This window comes from Myotis lucifugus, unplaced genomic scaffold, assembly GCF_000147115.1.
Source record: "Myotis lucifugus unplaced genomic scaffold, Myoluc2.0 scaffold_150, whole genome shotgun sequence".
In the NCBI taxonomy this organism is placed as follows: domain Eukaryota; kingdom Metazoa; phylum Chordata; class Mammalia; order Chiroptera; family Vespertilionidae; genus Myotis; species Myotis lucifugus.
In genome coordinates, this window is record NW_005871198.1 from 714,630 (window position 1) to 737,141 (window position 22,512).

The 22,512-nt window shown below is 37.9% G+C and overlaps 1 protein-coding gene across 3 annotated transcripts in view; it reads right to left on the bottom strand.

The window, feature by feature from the left end:
* The window catches only part of LAMA2 (laminin subunit alpha 2), a 452,538-nt gene that overhangs the window by 29,367 nt on the left and 400,659 nt on the right, over positions 1-22,512 (bottom strand). For 2 of the 3 annotated variants that reach the window (XM_023759137.1, XM_014461100.2), the window contains 7 exons: positions 20,337-20,461; positions 15,233-15,395; positions 14,434-14,578; positions 7,949-8,087; positions 6,288-6,299; positions 3,172-3,292; positions 939-1,106 (listed from right to left, as the gene is read on the bottom strand). In XM_023759137.1, coding sequence (XP_023614905.1) covers positions 939-1,106; positions 3,172-3,292; positions 6,288-6,299; positions 7,949-8,087; positions 14,434-14,578; positions 15,233-15,395; positions 20,337-20,461 — 873 coding nt within the window. The remainder of the gene's footprint in view (positions 1-938; positions 1,107-3,171; positions 3,293-6,287; positions 6,300-7,948; positions 8,088-14,433; positions 14,579-15,232; positions 15,396-20,336; positions 20,462-22,512) is intronic. The other variant, XM_014461101.2, reaches the window with a different exon arrangement.

Consider the following 22,512-nt stretch of genomic DNA (forward strand, 5'->3'; position numbering starts at 1 on the left):
ACTTAGTTTTTAAGATTCATCCATGTTATGTTAGTTATAATTTATTCCTTTTTTCTACTGATTACTATCCCATTATACAAAAGTGCCAGAGTTGATCTGTTCTCCAGCTGGGTTGTTTCTAGTTTTTGTGCTATTATAAAAAAATGCTCTATGAACATTCTTGTTCACGTCTCACTGTGCAAATGTGCAAGAATGTGGGGCTAGAGTAGACCTAGGAGTGAAATTGCTGGCTTGTAGAGAGCGCACATGTTCAACTTTCTAAGGTTGTGCCACACGGTTTTCCAAAGTGGCTGTAACAATCTACTCTTTCCATCAGTAGTGACTAAGGATTCCCTTTGATCCATATCTAGCTAATAGTTGGTATTATCATATTTCTGAGTGTTTTGCCAATCCAGTGGGTAGAAAGTCCAGTGTGGTCTGAAATTGCATTTCCCCTATTACCACTGAGGTTGAACTTTTAAAAAATATGTTTTTGGGTCATTCACATTTCCTCTTCTGTGAAATGGCTGTTCAAAGCAGGTTAGGCTCCAGTGGACTGCATCATGTTGGCTAATGAAACTGGGAAACTAATCCTAGAAGAAACTTCAATTTAAGGGGCCCTGATGGGTAGCTACAGATTTGATAAGGACCTGGACTTAGAGACAAGAGAAGATTAATATCATTTGAATATATTTTAAGCTTTCTCTCTTTATAAATGCATATGATAAACCCGAATGAAACACAGGTGCAAATATAAGTATGACTACACCTGGAATTGACCAATAGGAAAATACTAGCAGAAATAACTGTCCTAAGAAGATGATAGTGGAAATAAATAAGGCAAATCTAAAAATATAAGTGCAATTTATAAACCCCAAATGCCTCACTAACCTCTTTATAAAACAATTGTTTTATACGAGCATTAGGGAAAATGGATTATTAACGAGGTGTGAGGATACCTGTCCAGTCTGCCTTCGTTTTCTCCGAAGTACCCCTCCACTTCCCAGGAGAATGATCCCAGACTCATTCTTAGTGCTGAAGGACAGGTTGATTTCAGTTCCCACACTGATGGGCACAGGGGCCAGCTCCACAAAGCCAGGCTTGGGGAAGCTAACCGTGTGAACATTCTGGGGGTGAAAGGAAAGAAAATTTACATTAATTTATCCGTTTCACGCACTCTCCTCAGTATATACAATGCTATGAAATACATGGTCATTTTAGAAAGCATGAAGATCCATAGTCACATAGAGAACTTAAGAGCAACTGAAGAAATCCTGTATCTCACTCTAACTTAAAATTTCTGAGCAGTTTGAGTTAAAAATTCTGGCCTGTTTTTATTCTAGAAATTTTGATATAAAATATAAAAGATTATTATTATTATTAAGTATACTTTCATTGATTTCAGAGAGGAAGGGAGAGGAAGAGAGAGATAGAAACATCATTGATGAAAGACAATCATTGATCAGCTGCCTCTGGCACACCCCCGAACAGGGATCGAGCCTGCAACCCAGGCATGTGCCCTGATCGGGAGTCAAGCCAGCAACCTCTCGGTGCATGGGACAACACCCAACCAATGGAGCCACACTGGCCAGGGCTAATCATCATTTTTAATGGCAGGAGGAATTCCCTTTATGAATATGTTAGGACTTATTTAAGCAAGCCCAGGCATTTGGGCACTTAGAGTGCTTAAAATGTTCATTTCGAAAGTCCTGTATTTTGCTGGAGTAAAAGTAAGGAATCCTTTAAGGCAGAGTATTTATCCCCACAGCGTTTCAGTTTCAGTTAAGTGACACAGGTATTGTAAAATATATAATCGATTTTCTATTCCAATTTCCAAAACATAGAGTTTTGGATAGTTCAGCTAAAACTACTGTGCAGACTTTTCAATATTTATCCACATCCAATTTCTACCTCATATTTTAGTTGCAAAATAATTCCTGGTTACTGAAAAGTGCCTTTACAGAATCATCATTTCCACACATATAAGCCATTCATTTTCTTGACAGTTTTCCATCCTCATGTATATATCTTCTGCATGTGAATGAGACTTAGGCTTTGGAAGATTATAATTCTCAGAAAAACTTTAAGAGGCCAGAATGGATTCTTAGAAATTCAATCCTGTATGCGTCTTCTTTTTCCTTATTCCCAAGCTTCCCAGGATGGATGTCTACGGCTAATTGCAAATTGGAGCCTATCACTATGCACAATGAAGACCCTGAACATTCTGTTGCAGTCTTTAAACCTTATGGCTTTGTGATGCATTCATTTTTCTTTTCTTTTTCCCTGTTCTCTCTTCATTTCCCATCATAATGCTTTAAAATAACTTTAATTGGAGGAAGCAGCTTGAATGAATAATGTGTCATATCAGGGTAATTAAAATTTGATAAGAATGATATATTTAACTGTTTTGGTAAACAAGCTCATCACTTTTAGAATTCCCATAAAATTCTTATTAATATTTGCTAATGACTATTGGCCTCTTGCTTGTAGATATTTTAAGAGAGCTGAGCTGGGACCTGTGTTTCTCTCTCTGATGGGTTAGCACCTGTTGAAAATCAGGGCAGAATGGTCAAGTGGAATCAAGGGGCTGCTGGGCTGCTGGGCTGCTTTGGCAACAAAGAAAAGACACTGAAGGTGGCTGACAACAAAGGACTTTGCAGTCGTGTCAAAGATAAGACTTTGCAGGTGCTTCCCAGTCTGTGCCATTTTCAAAGAAAAGGAGGTTTGACTTCCAAGCCGCAGACAAGATGCTATGCACTAATGATGATGGCATAAATTATTACTAGCTTTTTGTGTAAACTCCTAACACACTCCAGACAAGCTGTATTCAACACATAAAGATAAAATACATCTAAACTAGATGACAAAAATGAGAAAAAGGGGAAAGCAGTGAAGAAATGAAGAAAGAACCAGAAAAGAGATTAATGCTAAAAGTACATTATCTGAAGTATAGACATGTGGGAAATTGGCTCACAATTTAGGGTCTGCATAATAGCATCTCCTAAATTCAGTTGATTACAGTAATTTATAGAAGTGCTTCAATCTCACTTTATCATCTATACATGGACAAGACTAGGGTCAGTAGGCATTTAAAACATATTAACAAGGGATTGGTCCCTATAAAGAGCACCCACACTCAGTAAGTGAAATCTGATAGGAATGTATTTAGGAAGCCAATAAAAACAAACCCACCTCCAGCAAACATCCTTTGGTAACGCCAACATAATCAGGGCTACTGAGGATATTATACGGAGTTCTTGAAATCTCAATATCTTTGAGGCAGCCAGAGTATTTCTTCAAATTTACTTCTGGCCTGTTGAAAAGTTACGTGGAAAACAAAGGCAGCATTATTAGGGCGAGGGCAGTGTAGTGTCTGTGACTACAGGACACAAGCCAGTAGAGCAAACTGATGCACAGGCAGGCACTTGTTGTCAAACGGTGCCCACACGCACACGTGTGCCCAGCCAACTATGCTTCCGCCTTCTACTGGTTGGAGTAAGTGGATGTTAACGCCATCCCGAGAAGCAATCTTTATGTAATCAGCCTTCCTCTCCTTTTGAAAAATAATCTTACCCACGGCATTTAAGTAGCACAAGGTACAGGAATGAACTGACTTCTTATGTTCTTCTTACGCATCATGAACTGTATTTCCTTTTTTCACCAAAGAGCAGACATTAGTGTAGGCGGCATAATCAAACCACATAACCAAACAAGCTAAATAAAATATTGCTCAAAATTTAGGAAGAAAAATCTAGAAACATTTCAAAAATAAAACATTTCTCTCATTGATACATTTTTTTTGGTGGTGGGGGTGTACCTAAAGAATAAGATAATATTGTGTTTGTCTTGAACACTTTTTAGCTAAAGCTTAAGAAACATTCTGTGCATCACAGTCTTTAAAAAAGATACTTAAAAGTTGGATTTGCAGATTGACCCCAAAGTTCTATTCCATATTGAAGCAATAACAAAATATAGCAACCAAAGGCACAAAGCCTTCTTTAATTTTTGAAAATGGATTCGAAAATGGATTCTATACCCAGATGACACCTGGATGTTTACCTTTAGCTTACTACTTTTTAAAAAAGGGATAAACATGCTAGTGCACAGTAAGTGCTCAATACAATTAGTAGTATGTTAAAAACAATGAAACTTCTTGATTTAGCCTATAGCAGTCCACCAGTAGGCCTTCCTGTGATGATGGAAGCACTCTGTTCTGCATTGGTCGGTCAGTTACTAGCCACCTGTCGCTATCAGCACTTAAAATGGAGCTTACGTGAATGAGATGCTGAATATCATTATTTCATTCTATTTAATTTAAAGTTCTGCCGAAACCAGTTTGGCTCAGTGGATAGAGCATCGGCCTGCGGACTGAAAGCTCCCAGGTTCGATTCCGGTCAAGGGCATGTACCTGGGTTGCGGGCACATCCCCAGTAGGAGATGTGCAAGAGGCAGCTGATCGATGTTTCTCTCTCATCGATGTTTCTGACTCTCTATCTCTCTCTCTTCCTCTCTGTAAAAATTCAATAAAGTATATTAAAAAAAAATAAAGTTCAATAGCCACTGTGGTTAGTGGCCACCATATTGCATAGTGCAGGTCTATAGTAATAGAAAAAAAAGAATACATTTTTGTATCTGTAAAAGCATCCAATCAACACTAAAATATTATACTGATTAGGATAACAACGAATTCTCCACACATGGTCCTATGATTCCTTTTTGTCTTTATAGAAAACAAATGGGCATGAGGAAAAGCAGGTGGAGAAGCAAATCAGACCCTGCCAGTGTAGATCAGGTGATTTATGTAATGGTTTCTGGTTTTCTCTTCTCTCTGGAACTGCTTTATTTCTTTTGGTCATTTCCCCTTGTTCCTAAGGTTTTCTCCTCTGTTCAGTTGGTTATTATGTGGAACATGCCCAACCGGAGGGTGAGGACCTTGCTGATATTCTTACTGTATAAAGGGAGGAAATGGGTGAATTTCGTTTGCAATGTTCATTTGTTTCCTTGTTTCCCCTTTAGAGGGAGACGGATTTATCACTGGTTTTCAGAGGTCTTATCAATAAAGAAAATCACTCCTACAAGGTATGTAGTTCATTGTTTCATGGAAATACAAAGAACCACTTCAAAATACAATGATTTAGCAAGCTCAATATGATGAAAATCACAGGGGTAAACAATCACATATGTTTGATCAGACTTCTAATGGTAACCACAGGCCTCTGTTTCGTCTGTTTGCCTCAAAGGCAAAATTACAAAGCCACATCGTGTCATTCCAGAGCTTTATTAGCGTGCATTTCCATTGAACACCAGCCTTTGCGTTTTAGCCATCTCAGCAAACAGCTCCACTGGTCTCATTCCCGTATCATTATAAAACAACTTGGATTGTTTATTTTTACACTTTCATTTCTACATGTTCTAGTTTTGGAATTAAAAGTCTAGTTTTTGCCTTAAATATTTCTTGGGTCAGTTCGGCTTCATTATCCTCTTTTCAGAAAGACGGCACAGTTCGGCTCTGAAATGCCAAATTTTGAGTTCTAGCCAGCATGAGCCAGCCTTCGTATCTCCGGGGGTTGACTGGCCACTGACAGGGGCATGCTGCTAACAGCTTTCATGCCACGGCCTCTCTGCAAACAGGAATTACAATGCTCCTGAGAAGCTAAGGGACTGTTCACAAACTTCCTCACCATTAATGCAAACACTTGTAGTAAACACTATTTCCAGAGATTCCTTTTATCTGGCTCCAGAGCTAATTCTAAGTAAACATGGCAATAAGTAAGCAGCTTTGCCAAGAGGTGCAAGGGCCGTGTAAACGTTTGCATATTTGCAGGCTTGCAAAAAGCAACAAGGCAGTGCTAAGCATGTGGGAGCACGGGCTGATTGTTCAGCAGACAGCGTGGTACTGGAGAGAGCAGAGTCCCGGGTCAACCCAAGAGACTGCTTTGATCTCTTCCACTGAACTAGATAGTACCCATAAACCTGACCAGCTAGCTGCCCTTTGCGCGTGTGCTGCTGACTGTGGGCACCAGGGGGCGCTGTGCGCCGGCGGTTGAACAAATAAGCAGAGCAAATCCCATCATCTTGGGTGGTGAAACAAGTCCAGTTGTAGCTCAATTGATGGTGGGTAAGCAGTAGCGTCTTTGTGAGCAAAGAGCAGCATGAGAACTATCTCAGAAGGCATTACTTGCTCATGAAATATACTATGAATGAAGCTGCAAGGCTGTCGCTCTGCTTCTGCACTGCTGCTTTATCTACGAAGCCACATTTACCCAACCCATGCACTTGAAGAAGTCATGCATAAATGTAAAGTTTACCTTGCTTTCATACTACGTCAAAGGAAAGAGAAAAAAAGAACACAATTTACTTATAATTGCATTTTCATTTAGTAAAATAAACTTTAATCATAAATCTTTCTTAAAAGCATCTCACAGGGATCTTCAAAGGAAAGGAATTTAAAAACTATCAGAACAGGAAACAGACTTATGCCCTTGACCACAGTGTAATTAGAATCCAAAGATGACCATTTCCCATACTATTCTCTTAGAAAATTTATATTTTGAAATATGAATTTTTAAAGTACTCAATTTTATGAGTAGAAAAATGCACAAATGTTGCTATGCTACAGGGGATGCTCAACAAACACGTGTTGAATGACTAATAACTATGACACCATTCAAATACATTTGCTCTGCAAGGATTTTTCTGACCAGACACAAAAACCTTATAATGTAGATGTCTGAGGAACCAGTTTATTTGCACCACAAAGCTTGTCATGTTATACTGTTGAAAGACTGGTAATTACACAGTTGCCTGGTCTGTGATTTTGATACAGGGAAAAGCATAAGCCTTGGTCTGCATGCTAGCTATCATAAAATGAGACTGAAGTTCCATTGCCCATTTGTACAATATGTAAATAATTGATCACCATACATTTCAGTTATTCTTAGATCTTTCCAACTGTAACATGTCTTTGTAGAATAGTAAAGCCTAAATAGGACTGTTTAACCATTAAAAACGAACTAAACAAACCAATACAAAAATTAGAAACATGCTAGTCTGTATTGGTAGTGAACTCTTATGGTTTGACCACACCAATTCATCCCATTTTCTTTCTTTTTTTTCTTTTTAAAAAATAAATAATTCTTTATTGTTGAAAGTATTACATATGTTCCCCTTTCCCTCCATTGACCCCCTCCAGCCCGCCACCCCCCACTGCCTCAGGCCTTCAGCATCCTATTGTCTGTGTCTACGGGTTATGCATATATGCATACAAGGTCTTTTGTTGATTAACTCATCCCATTTTAATTAAATTCATTTAACATTTATTAAGCACCAATTATTCCATAATGTTTATTTCTTATAAGATGTTTTTATAACAAGCAGTAAATTAATTAAATACCACATGAAATATTTTCTAACTTTTTTAGTTACTTGTATTTATTTTTTGAACTAACTAAATTATGAGATAATTCTACCTTCCCATCCTGCAATCTAAAAATCATGTGAAGTTTTTAAAAAAGTTGGCATGGGCATGAGAATAACTAATATAGCTTTAGCATTAGGCACATGGGAAAGCATCCATGCCCATTATCATGCTAATGCTTAGCAATAAGATAGGTGACACTCCCAGCATTCTGGAGCAGAGTAAGCAATGCCAGTGTGCCATTATCTCCAGGGAATGTGCAAGGAGAACAACAACCACAAGATCTACATTCAACTGTAATTTCCACCTTTAATTACTTCTATAATTCTTTTCATAGGGAAACAGTGATTCCCATCCATCTCTTCAACTAAGATATCAAAATAATCCTCTGGTTTCTAAAACCTGGTGTTGTTCTAACATACAACATGATTAGGCCTTTCTGCAGCTAAGGTTCTATGATAGTCCTGTTGTAATTAAACTTCAGAACTTGGGTGAGCATGGTGGCTACTTAATTAAAACATAATCCTTAGCGCTGAAGATACACTAAATTACCTCAAGTTTCTCAGTGTTGGCAGACCACCAAAATAGATTTTGTCATCTGCTTTCAAGTCAAGACCAAAGTTGTTTCCAGAAGAGGAAGTTGCTATGTTCTCCTCCTGGTCAGTATCTATATCTATAATTGATATGTTGGCTGTAAAAGAGAGAAAAGTTTGACATTTGAGTTGAGCCTTACCAACCACATCTTTATATATCAGCACTGTTACTTCAAGATAAATTTACTTTCATTCTCAAATTAACATTGACTTTCTCAAGCACTTGTACTCTATACAACTATTGAATAATTTCAGAAACAAAAACATCAATAAAATACATTATTAAGCTATTCACAGAGTGTGAAAATGATATCCTGAACACAAATGAAGGCAAGCCAATCAATATAAAAGACAGAAGTTTAGATAAAAGATCATCAAATAAACATTTGATATAGTTTTCTGTAATATAGATAAGTAGTTAGAAAATAAACTAAGATAATTAACTAATAATAGGCGAACATCTAATTAGGAGTTAGATAATTAATACACTGAATCTGTGGCTCCTTCTGTACGTTTCAGTATCCACACAAGCCCTGGGGCTTCGGCTCACCCACAAAGTCATGTGGGTGGGATGGTTGTGTACGAAAGTAGAGAGATGGCAACGTTTGCTTTTGCAAGATGATGGGGTCCACATCCATTGTAAATTACATTTCAGATGAAGGATGCTGAGTATTGTGAGAGGGGTACGGTCTTCAGGCCTTATTGCTTTTCTCTCAGGCCTTAAAAGTATTTCGAATATGATGAGCATAAGAATTCAGAAAGGAAAAAAGAGAGGTCCTTCTCTGTTTAAATTGCTTTGTTCAGCAAGTGGATGGGAACCTCTTCTCTCATTGATTTTCTCCCTTTAGTCTGAAGAGTCAGGCGCGGCTCTTTCTGAATGATGTGGTTTCTCACTATAATAGTTGCTCAGGCCCAAACTTTGCTTCACACACTGTATTTTGGCTCCTGGATGCATACTGAGAACCTAGTTCACTAACATGACAGGTTTGGCCGCCAAATTTTTGCTGGATATACGATCTGAATTAGCAAAGGTCTGAAAATGACTATTTGAACAAAATGGATTACAATGGCATTTCTAAACATTTATTCTTTGGAAAACTAGTTTCTTGAATGTTCCTGGTTCAAATGAATGTGATAAACACTGGGTTAGAAAAAATTAAATATATATCTTGGCTTTATGTCTGCCCAGTTCTTTTAACATGCTGATACGCAATGTAATGCTCCAATAGGGACACAGACCAGAAGTATTTTCTAGATTTATTTGACCATGGAACATTATTATTTTCCCTCAACTCATATCCTTTAGAATAGTGTTCTTTGGAAAACCAAATATCAAACCTCCAAATTCTATTGTAATCTGTTGTCCTTCCATTCCAAACAGAAATATCTTCAATAAAACCAAACATAACTGCCTTTCAAAATGGCCAAAATAAAATACCCAAACCTAGTAAGAACTCAAATTCTCAAAGCAGAGTTTTGTAAAAACATACAAACAACAACAAACAGTTAAAAAATAACTGTCTACTTAAAAATATTTAGCAAATTAAGATTTTAAAAATGTAACTATTTTTATACACATATTCATTCCATATACACATCTATTTTTGACCTGACTGGTGGCTAAAATAAAAAAAAATAATGTTTTTAAGACTTTTCCATACATATTCCTTTTTATTCAGCTCTGCAAAGATGTTTTCCTATGAGGCTGTTGACTGGAACATAAAAATAGCCTCTTTCTACAGACCTGGCACATATTCTAATAGTGTCTGTGAAAATGAGATTCTGCCTCTATCTCAGGCCAGCCAGTGACTGGAGGTAGTTTTCCTCCTTATCCCTGAGTGAATATATACATTTTTAGAAGACATTCTAAGAAAAACTGATTAAAGAGCAGAAATACAATTGAATTGAAACTCACTGGCCCAAGCATTAACTCCGGCGGAAAGACATAGGATGGCATATTTTTACTGATTTAAAGGCAGGGCGTTCCTCTATCCTCCAGGAGTGATAGCAGTGAAATGGTTACTGCACCGAAATGCTAACACTTGCTTTTATTTCTTGCCCTATTTCTTTCCCTTACAGGATAGCTATTAACATGTAATTTCAGTGTTGATGAGTTCAGACATCATTTATGGGTAAGTGGGGAAGTGAGGGTTTTATTAACTACTAGACACAGAGTAAAGGCTTAACCAGCATTTTACAGTCCATGCTGAGTTGTTATAAACGAGTTGTTTTTACTTCGGTAATTTTTTTCTCCTCTCTCTGAGTCCAGTGGAAATTTAAATGATCTTTCTCAACCTTGTATGCATCTCAATGCACTTGGGGGACCTGGCAAACTTCCATAGGTAGCAGACCGTGGTTCTACTGTCTCTCAGAGAAGGCGGGGAATACCTACCGAAGGAAGCATTTGAATTTCAAGGGACAGTACTTTTACCAACTAGTTGAGAGTAATTCATGTAAAATAACTAATCTGGTTACTGAACTGGAGCAATGACCCACACATCTGGAGTCTTATTTGAGTTCCTATCTCTACCCTATCCGTGGGATGTGATCTTGTCAAAATCCAAGACCTCCCTACATCCAAACCCAATGGGGTCCTTCTGTTCTTATCTTGGTCCACATCTACACAGTATTTGATATTGTTAACATCTCCTTCCCCCTGGGAAGTACTCTCTTTCGGCTTCCACTATGCCAAACTCTCCTGCTTCTCTGCCCTTTCCCAACTTCATTCTCAGTCTCCATGTCTGGACCTATTTCTTTGAACACTTCTGAAATGTTCATGTTTCCTAATGTGCCTTCATTTGGCCACTTCTTAGCTGTTACCATCAGGGTAACCTCAAATTTATATCTGCTTACTATATGATGACCACTCAAATATATGCCTGAACTTTATTTTTGCCTAAAAATCCACATTCAACAGGTGAGGCACCCTCATCTGTATACCTCCTCAGTACTTCAAACCAAACATATTCCAAATCAAAATGATAATCTTTTTACTCCCAAATCTGAATGACTTATTTTATTTGGTGACACTATAACCCCCACGCAGTCTTCTAAATTATACTCATCCTGACTTTCTCTTCATGAATCAAAAATAGTCCTACTAGTTTCAGCTCTTAAATAACTCTAATATCTGTCGTATTTTAAAAACAGTTTTACCAAAGTAGAATTGACATAGTATAATTTGCCTATGTTTAAAGTGTATATATTAAAGTGTAAGCATTATATATATATATATATATATATATATATATATATATATCCATGAAACCATCACTACAATCAGGAGAATGAACATATCCATCACCTCAAACGATTCTTTCTGCCTCTTGCCATCCTTCCTTTCTGTTCCTCTCTATATAACCCCACCCACAAGTAGCCCCTATCTGCTTTCTGAAACTACAGGTTAGTTTTGCATTTTCTATATAATTTTACATGAATGTACTCTTCTTTGTTTGCTTTCTTTCAGCCAGATTATTTTGAAATTCATCCATGTTATGTGCATATTAAAGTTTCATTATTTTATTGCTAAATATTATTCTATTGTGTGGGCATGCAACAATTTGTATATCCATTCACCTGTTGATGGATGTTTGAGTTGTTTTCTGATTTTTTGAGCATCACAACTAAAAGTGCCATGAACATTCTGGTACAAGTCTTTATGTGACTATATGCTTTCATGTGTCTTGGGTAATATTTAGGAGTGGAATTCCCGGTTTATATGGTAGGTGTATATTTAGCCTTTTAAGAAATTGCCAACTTGCTTTCTAATGTGGCTGTGCCATTTTACATGCTCATCATCAGTGTGTAAGAGTTCCAACTGCTCCACATCCTTGCCAGCTCTGGGTATGTCAGTCTTTTTCATTTTAGGCATTTTAATAAGTGTACAGTGCTATCACAATGGGGATTTATTTTGCATTTCCCTAGTGTCATATCACACTGCAACTCTTATTTGAAGCCATCATTCATCTCCGGCCTGTACTATTATTGGACCTAATTGGTCACTCTATCTCCAGTTTGATCTACTGAAAATTCCTTTTTTTTCTCTTTTCTCTGTTTATTTCTTTCCAGCCCCTTTTGTGGGGTCTTCCATTACTATAGCGCTTCAATATTGCTGTTTGCTCCAGGGTTTTGGATCATCTTATTCTAGATATGACTGTTGGTTTTTTCCCTATTCAGCTACAACTATTTCAAACATGATGATGGTTCCTAGTGATTCATCTCTCTCCCAGAGCTCTGCTGATCCTCAGATACACACAACCAATTGCCTGCCAAGTACACAGCTTCCCTACGCTGCTTAAGATTGTAAGAGCACCTTTAACACAAAATGTCCAACAGAGAACTCAGCATCTCTTCTAGAAAACCTATTCTTTTTCTTGTAACCAATAGCTTGGTAAATGGTACAGACATATTCCTGCTATTTAAACAAAAACAAAAATGAAATCATTCCTGATATTCTTTTTTTTAACTTAGCCTTCATATTGAGTATATCACCCAGCTCCTCAATTTTAAAATGCTTAATATCTTTCAACTCCATTCTTCCCTCTCCATTCTCACGGTTTTATTCTCCTCATTCTTCACCCATTTGACTGCAGACTGCAGCAGCAGCAGCAGCTGAACTTGTCACAAACCTACCTGTTGAGTTGCTGCTAAAGAAACTACTAAAGCACAAATCTGATGGTGTGATGGTATGGACACCCTTGATTAGAACAGTAGTTCCCTGTAGCTTTCAGGATAAACTTGAAACTCATTAGCTTATTTCATAAGGCCCTTAATGAACCAGCTCGGTATCTCTCTTGCCACCCCTGGTAATTTTATGTCCACATCTATCTTGTTAGCCTGTGGATTTACTTATAGTTACTGAAGCATTTCCCAAACTGTGCTCAGTAGGCTGGTAGTGTAGGAATGGAAGGATTTTGGTGATCAAAGAAGTTTGGGAAATGTTGGGCCAGAGTTAAATATTCTTCTTAACTAATGTGCAGAGCCTCTAACATGCGACCTGCTGTGTCTCTATTACATGGAGCAATGTATTCAGCCGTATTCCAATTTATTTGGTGCACAACCAGTTTTTATCCAAACTGGGGAGTTCCTCCAGGGCTTCACGTTCCAAGGAAAAGCAGTTGGAAAATGATGTATCATGTATTATGCTCTGTGAGGCACTCCCTACTTTTACTTCTCTGAAATGTCAAAGGTGCTTTTTTTTAAAACAAACAAACATATTTTATTGATTTTTTACAGAGAGGAAGGGAGAGAGATAGAGAGCTAGAAACATCGATCAGCTGCCTCCTGCACATCTCCCACTGGGGATGTGCCCGCAACCCAGGTACATGCCCTTGACCGGAATCGAACCTGGGACCTTTCAGTCCGCAGGCTGACGCTCTATCCACTGAGCCAAACCGGTTTCAGCCAAAGGTGCTTTTTATCTAGCAAATCCTCAACTCAGGGAGCTGACCTCTCTGTTGGACTTAAATGTCTCTTCTGAGATTCTTTGCCTGCCTATTCGCTTTCTTTCCTCTAACCATTGATCTGCTTGTCTATCACCCCATTAGACTACAAGCTCTCTGAAGTTAAGAACCAGTCCTAGACTTCATTTAGTTCCTGCATAGTACTTAGGAGATGCTTGGCAGGTATTTGTTAAATGCAGGAATGAAGGATGATGCAACGTTAAGCCTAAATTTCCATGAAATGTCATATTGGCATGGTCAAAATTAATTAGGGCTAATTATATAAACAGAAGTATCACAGTTTCATTTGCAGATATTGGCCATGCTATAGTACACAGAATTGGGGAAATTATACTTAAGCAACAATAGCACCACCCTAAGACCTAATAGACTTGGATTTCTGTCTTGGTTGGGAGATCATATATATATATACATACTTGTGACCTTTGAATCTATGTTTCCTTTTCTGTAACAGCAGAAAAATATACCTGCTGATATGAACCAATTAAATAAACTTTGTGAATGTGTTTTTAAAATATCTTGGAACCATAAAAATATTACATCATTCTTAATCATGTATTTTCACACACAAATTATTGGCATTTTTAAAAAACAAAGAACCAGTAGCTGTGCTCTAACAACCCCTAGAAATTCTACCTGTGGGCCATGCTAAAGCAAAATCTTGGCAAAATAAGAAGAAAAGAAAATCACACAACCTTTTAAAACCTACTGCAGGATATAATTTTACAATCGTAAGACAGTTTTATTCTTTCAAATTAAGCTCTCCGTTTCAAAAGAAAATGACAGAGAACCATTTAGTTCTTCAATCAGTCCTGTCTAACCTAAACCACTATAATCTAAGCCAAAGAAATGACTGTATCAATTTTTCACAGAATTGGTGAGTACCTAAAATTACAGACAGGGTCTTCCTCATGATTAGGCCCACGAGAGCTTTGGAGAACATGATTAAGGCTCACAGTGCATTATTACTATAGAAACTCACCTTGTTTTTGGATTCTTGAGAGGGTGAATGATTTCCATTTCCCATCATTATGGTTTTGATTGCTGACAACGGAAGCCATTCCTGAACCCAGATCGTAGCTGACTTTAATGTGCCCGTCAGTGAGCTCTACACTCATGAAATCTTTCTATTAATAGAGAGAAAATACGACAGTGATTAGATACACAGAGAAATATGTGGTAGTCACTTTCTTTGTGGGGTTGATAATAGGGTCTTATGGGTAAATTACTGAAGGTATTGATCTATAATTGAGCTCCATTTTGAAAATAGAATTGATGTTAGCATTTTGTGAATATTTGTGGCTGTGATGTTATGATGCAAATGGTCACAACCAGATTATTGGTATATATCCTTTTATGACAGGAGTATAAAGTGGGTTCCTTTAAAAACATATTAAGCAAACTAAAAGGTATGTGTGTTCTCTGAAAGAATTTACTAAGAAATATTGACCTGGAAAAAATACAACTTAGGTCTCTAGAAGACTAAGGAAGAAGTTTTTCTGATTCATAATTCCATACTGGGTAATAATCACTGGGTGCCTCTCTTAAAGGATTATATGGGGAGTTATATTAAAAATAAATAATAATTAAATTATACCTATAATTAAAGTTGCCAATAAAAATAAATTAGTGCATCACTTACTCTTGGCTAACACACAACCATCACAGACTCCTTTGAACAATCATTGATAATTTAACAATAATTAATGATTTTACTGGAATACTAGGGAAAAGAAACAAGACATTTTCAGTCATGGAAGATGAGCTGTGCATATCTTTACCAGGTCTTTTGTGGCAAGGTACATCAGGAGAGCACTTGAAGAAAATGTCCTGAACTTGAACATGACCGTGGAGATGTTGGGGTACCAGCGAATGGGTCGGCTGACCATTGCATAGCCTTCTCCGTCAAACTGAATAGTCCCTTCGCTATCTTCTACCTGAGGACTGAAGAAAGAGAGTTCACATGAATCAGAAACTGTCTACTTGGTTCATCAGTATTCAATATGTCAAGCTGTCTTCTGAGACTCAATTGTAACCTGTTAAAGGCAGGAACCATATCAAATATACGGTATCTTCTATACTTCCACATCTCTCCATCTCCACTGCCATCATCTTAGACCAAGTACCACCATCACTTACCTGGACTTCATTAAGTGTTTAGTAACTAGGCCACTGATGTTTTAAATGCTTTACATTTTGTTAAAGTACTTAGTGGATGATTATATTGGTATTTAAGTATGTCAGTGGTGTGAACTACTGGTGTTTTTGGATGGGCTAAGAATGCATTATTAGCCCTAACCAGTTTGGCTCAGTGGAAAGAGCATCAGCCTGTGGACTCAAAGGTCCCAGGTTCGATTCTGGTCGAGGGCATGTTCCTTGGTTGCGGGCACATACCCAGTAGGGAATGTGCAGGAGGCAGCTGATCGATGTTTCTCTCTCATTGATGTTTCTAACTCTCTGTCCCTCTCCCTTCCTCTCTGTAAAAAATCAATAAAATATAAAAAAAAGAATGTATCATTACATTTCTAATATATATAACATAACAAGAAGGGGGTTGGATGATATGGGTGAAGGCAGTCAAATAGTACAAACTTAGAGTTGTAAGAAAAAACAGTAACAGAATGGAATATAGGTCCCTGCTTTCTGAATAGGTTTTCTGGGACAGATCACATGTAGGCTGTGTTGTGGGCACAGTACTCCTGAACTTATTGTCCTCAGCTGTGTGAGTATACTTTGCATTCAGCTGCCTTTACTTGGTGGTGCGGACATTAATATACTGGGAAGAACTGTGTATGAACCTATGTGACTTCTATCCCTTTACGAAATCATTTTCCCATTTGCTAATCCTATATGGGTGAATTAACATTTATGAAGCAAGTGATATAGTAGAACAGATTTTACTCACTCTTTTCTACAAACACATTGTCTTTCTAGCCTTCCCACTTTGTTCTCACTCGTCCCTGGGACTAAAATGCTCTTCACAGTCTATCTGCCATCTCTTCTTTTGGACTCTTATTCTATGTCAAGGCCCATGTCAAATGTCACCTCCTCCATGAAGCAGATCTTAATGCTCTTAATACTATAATTATTAATATCATGTGAATAACTGCAGTATATTCAGAGTGCACTCTTTAAAAGGAATATTTATTATGTTTCATATTTTGACTATTTTAGTATTTCTCTTTTCCTTTCTTCTTGGCTATAAGTTTCTTAATGGCTAGAATTGGGCCGTATTCATCTTACTATCAGGAAGTTGTAAATGTCTGTAACCTGAAAATAACCCTGCTCACATGTGCAGAAGCACTGTTATATTTGTATTAATTCACCTAATACTTTGTATACTGAAGGCAAGGAAATCTTTGCAGAATTGACAATTAGTGATGTTATCTTGATACATGATATGCACTGCTGAATAGACATTTAAATGCTTTGGATGTTTTGTTGATAAATAGGCTTTCGAAAATCCTACTGATAAATTTACCAAAGAAATGTTTAGAGAATCTTGGTGTTGATTTGTTAGAAGCAGAATATTAACATGGATTTCATTGTCTTTGTTGTATTGAAAGGAATTTATAGGCAGCATTCCACATTAGATTTTATTGAAGGTTATTGACCAAACCACTTTAACTATAAATAGGTTAGGCTTTCAAACTGTCCTCAAATGCGGCGTTGACAATTCTTCAAGGACAAGAATAAATGGGACATTGTAAGTTAAAACTTTTAGAGAGAGAATTTTGTGGGGGGTTACTTTCTTCTCTGAAACTCCAGAGATGCTGAGAAAAATATGTGAAGTGCACCTTGCCACATTAATGGGGGATTTGGGTCCTGGAACGTACCTCTTAAATTAAAAATAAAAAATGCAAACTCCTTAGCATATTGATTTTAGAGTTGTTGTGTGTGTATATTAAGCTTCCATGTATTTAATTTAATATAATTAAAACTGATATAGGCTCAGTTGATTAGTGGTCTCTAAGTTATTTATGCTGAGAAATCCTCCACTGCTAGCTAATTATTGTATATCCTCAATTCAGATTTGTCTAAGAATATTTATTCTGTATATATGCTTTGTTTGCTTGTTAAGTATTTTAAAATGTCTACATCCTAGCCTCTTCCTTATAATTGATGATGTGTTTTGTGGCACTTTCTCCTGGCTTATCTTGGCCCCTTCTTCTCCTTTCCACTTAAGCAGAATCTTTAAGGCCCCTGGGTTTCCACTTGAAATACTTACAAAACCTCATGTGTTATTTGATAAATCCTACAGGAGCTAAAACTTGCACTAGGATTCTATATTTTGGTAGAAACATAAATGGCGTGAATCCAGGCTTTGTGAGGCCTGAAGCTTAGTTAGTTTGAGGAAAAGCTCTTTTTAAGAAAAAAGAATTTAGGATTATAAGTTGGCTACAGAGTAGGTGGAAACGACATTCACCTCGTCCAAGTGCCAAACCGATTTACAGCTAAATTATAGAGCAATCAACCTGAATAATCAACTGAAGGACAGCTGGACATGAATATTATAACTAACGTTTTGCAGAAGAAGCCACGTAGAGACTGGTAAGAAGGATGGAGAAGCAGAGAGGGCTGGCCCCAGCACCTACGTGTGGTGGCTGAGAAGCCAAGGGATAAGTCCCTGCTGCAAAAGCCCCTCCTAAGGAGTGTGGGGTCTCAACCCCATGTCAGGTCCCTAACACAGAGGCCCAGAGCCAGGAAAAGGATCCCGCATAGCATCTGGCATTTGAAAATCTGCGGGACACTGTCCACCTGGAAGAGGAGGGGCCCTGCTAAAAACCCAGGTATTCTCTTAAAGGGCCAATACACAGGATCTTGCTCTCAGATGCTCACCCAGGGCTCCAGTAGAGGGAAGTTGACTCAGAGCATGTGGGAATCATAAAGAGAAGATCTAGGTGGTGTGGCTCCAAGGAGCGATCTGGAGATCAGACACTGAGGTCCCTATCCCACACCACCCTCAGATGCCATCTTCCTGGGGCCGAACACTCCTATTCTTACAGCACCAGCCTGGGGAGGGCACTAACCCAGACCTCCAGCTACTGGTGACACTACCCTGCCAAGCTCAAGTCCTGCAGAGAGGTCTATTGGCTGCACCCAACAGGGACTTTTGTGTGTTGTTTTACTGGTGAAGCTCTTGGTGGGCACTCTAGACAATCTGGATGACGTGGAATAGAACAGAAAGCCCAGGAATAAAACCATGCCTTTAGGTCAATTAATATTTGACAAAGGAAGCAAGACCATACAGTGGGGTAAAGAGTCTATTCAATAAATGGTGTTGAGAAAATTGGGCCAATACAAGGCAAATAATGAAACTAGAGCACCATCTTACACCATACACAAGAATAAACACAAAATGGATTAAAGACTTAAATATAAGCCATGAAACCATAAAAATCCTAGAAGAAACATGGGCAATAAAATCTCAGGTATTTCCCATAGCAATCTTTTTTTGGATATATCTCTTTGGGAAAGAAAAACAAAAGAAAATTAAGCTATTTCAAGCTAAAAAGCTTTTGCACAGCAAAGGGAACCATCAACAAAATGAAAAGACAACCCACTGAATAGGAGAACATACTTACCAATAATATATCTAATAAGGGGTTAAAAAACTTCAACACCAAGACTCAACACCAAGAAAACAAACAACCCCATTAAAAATTGGACAAAGGTCCTGAATAGACACTTCTCCAAAATGGACATGTAGATGGCCAAGAGACATATGAAAAGATTACTAATCATCAGAAAATGTTTGTGAGGCTGTGGAAGGAATGCAGATTGGTATAGTCATTATGGGAAGCAGTATGGAATAATCTCAAAAAATTAAAAAAGGCACTGCTTTATGACCCAGTGATTCCACTTCTTCGAATATATCAGAAGAAACATGAACCACTAATTTGAAAGAATATATGTACCCCTACATTCATTACAGCATTATTTACAATAGCCAAGATTTGGAAGCAGCCCAAGTGTCCATCAGTAGATAATTGGATAAAAAACTGTATAAATGTGATACATTTATACAATGGAATAATACTTGTCTATAAAAATGAAGACAATCTTACCCTTTTTGATAGTGTGGATAGACCTGGAGAGCATTATGCTAAGTGAAATAAGCCAGTCAGAGAAAGACAAGTACCATATGATTTCACTCATATGTGGAATCGAATGAACAAAATGTATTAACAAACAAAATAGAAACAGATTCATGGATACAGAGGACAGACTGACAGCTGTCAGAGGGAAGGCGGGTTTGGGGGCTGGGTAAAAAGGGTGAAGGGATTAAGTAAAGAAAATAAAAGAGACATGGATAAAAGTTTGATGTTTGCCAGAGGGAAGGCAGTGAGGGTGGGGAGATGTAGAAAAAGGCATAGAGGGATAAATGGTGGCAGGAAGAGACTTGACTTTGGGTGGTGAGTGCACGATGCAGTATGCAGATGACGTGTTATAGAGTTGTACGCTGGAAACCTATGTGGTTTATTAACCAATGCCACCCCAATAAATGCAATAAAAAATAAAATAAAGAAAAAGGAAAAAACATTATAATACACGATAGCCACAGAAATGAAAAAGCTCCTGACATGAAGGGAGGTTGGAGTGGAAAGAGATAATTGTCTTAATTGATTGAGGTTAAAATACGTGACTTTTGTAAATTTTACAGAAACATACGACCATGTCAAAGTACTGCTAGAACACCTCCATGGGCCTTGCAAAGTGCCTGCACAAATTGGGGAAGGGACTTGAACTTTCATTAGTATCGCGTAAGTCCACCTCTGCACATAATCACTGTGAGCCTGTTCCATCTCATCCACATGAGAATATAATCGTGCACAAATACAATGGAAGCTTCTGTGACCCTCAGGCCAGACCATCACCACTCACCTGACAGTACACCCTTTGCAGTCACCTTCTATTTCTCGGAAATTCCACAACCCTATAGGTTTGCCGTCAAAGTATGTTTCTCCCATACAGCCAGTGAATGTAATCACGCGTACGGCGTCAGCCTTCTGCAGAGAGAAATATAATGTTTGTTAGAATTTAGAATTTTACTAAAAATCCTCGAGTACCTGTAAGATTTATTAGCAGCAGAATCTGGAATAGTTATTATCCATTCTTTCTGATACTCTTGGTTATGCACATATTCGCCTCTTAATCATATTAGATTTCTGGTTACTTTGTGCTACATCAGTTTAACACCATTGGTAAATAAACACTTCCTGGCTTCTGACTTGAGGTGAGCTGCTTATCTTCTTTGCAATTCTATTGTTTTGTCTCTAACATGGGATTACTAGGAGAATTAAATTAGATAATGTACTATGGTACCACATACGGTGACTGACACAGAGAAGGTATTTCATAAATGTTAGTGCTCTCACACCACTAAGAAGATTTCTTCTAGAGATCATGAGAAGGGGCATATATTAACTACATATGAATCACCCTATGACAGTGCTGTCCCCATTTTTTCATTTCCTGTTACATCCAAGCAGGTTTCCAGGGCAGGGGAATGAAGGAAAGGGTAAATTTGTAAGGGAAGGGAATACGTTGGCGCTGTTTGCTGGTGTACACAGCACTGGGCCTGGCATTAGTAGGGGCTCAATAAATATTTGTGGAAGGACAACCTGGTGTTCTTACACCAGAAGGTCATACACGTGGAACATAACACAGTCACAAAGAAGGGGAATAACAGGGTCCATGCTAGAGAACCTTGCTGTAGTCGAAACACCTGTTTGTTTTGATAGTGACATATTACATAGAAATACTATATTCTGGTGCCTCTAACTTCAGAAACACTTTGTCCAAACGAATCCACATTTATTTCAATAATCTGGGGGAGGGGGAGTGAATTGACATGTTTGGGTTTTAGAACAAATGTAGGAAGATGGTAACTGAATAGTTAAAATTTGTAGTGACAATTTAGGTTAAACTCATGAACATACACATCTTCCTATTGCTGCGAAGAAGGTGCACTGACAGGTAGAAAAAATGCTGATCAGAGCCGATGGCATTTGTGGGTCAGACAGTCCTTGGGATTCTCCGTCATCAGTCAGAGCCTCTCTTAATTTTCCAGAGGTTGATTATTCTACTTGTGGATGCTCCTTGCTTTATGCTTTGCCGTCTTGCATCCTAAAAAGAACCTATATTTTCCTGCCACTGTGAATTTTCATCAGCATGTTGATTTAGCTACTGGTTTTCAGCTTTCAGTTCATATTCTGGTGTGGCAGTTTCCTTGAGACTCTTGGCCAAAATCATTACGATTTTCTATAGATTTCATTTGCCTGTTTTATTGTCCCCTGAGATTGTGCTAAGAAAGTTGCTTTGTTCCAGTGATCTCTGATAATCATAAAAATTATTTAAGGTGCGATTTAAGGTGAGACCATCATGCCTTAGGCATGAGTCATAAATGGTATGCACGTAATCTCACTATTCACTGTGGCCATGAAACAGGGTGATTAAGAGTGGAGACACTTGTAAACCTGTATTTAATCGCAGCTCTGCTACTAACTGATGTGTGACCCTGGTCATGTCATTGAACTTCTCTCTTACTTAGATTCCTTAACTCTGAGAAGGATATTACCCACCTTTTGGGGTTGTTGTGAAAAATAAGTTAATGCATGTAAATGACTTAGAATATTACTGAGCACATAGTAAGGACTATATAAATGTTCTGAATTTTACTAGGGGGCCAATGCATGAAATTCGTGCAGCCCCGACTTTGTCCGGAAGGACGTTTGGAAGGTCATTTGGCTGTCCGGTCTAATTAGCATATTATACTTTTGTTATTATAGATTATTAATATGCAGGCAAAGTTGATATTCTTATCTCCCTTTTCTAGTTGAGACATCTGAAGCCTCAAGGATTAAGTGACTTGCCCAAAGGTCATATTTTAGTAAATGGTAGAGCAGAGGATCTAATCGGGACTGGCTTTCAAAATTCATGGCTTTCATACTGCTCTGCGCTCCCCCTATATTTATCTTTCTGGAGAGAAGAGAAAGTTGGCACTATGACTATATATTACTATGTACCATATATATTTATATGCAGTTCTAAGAAATGA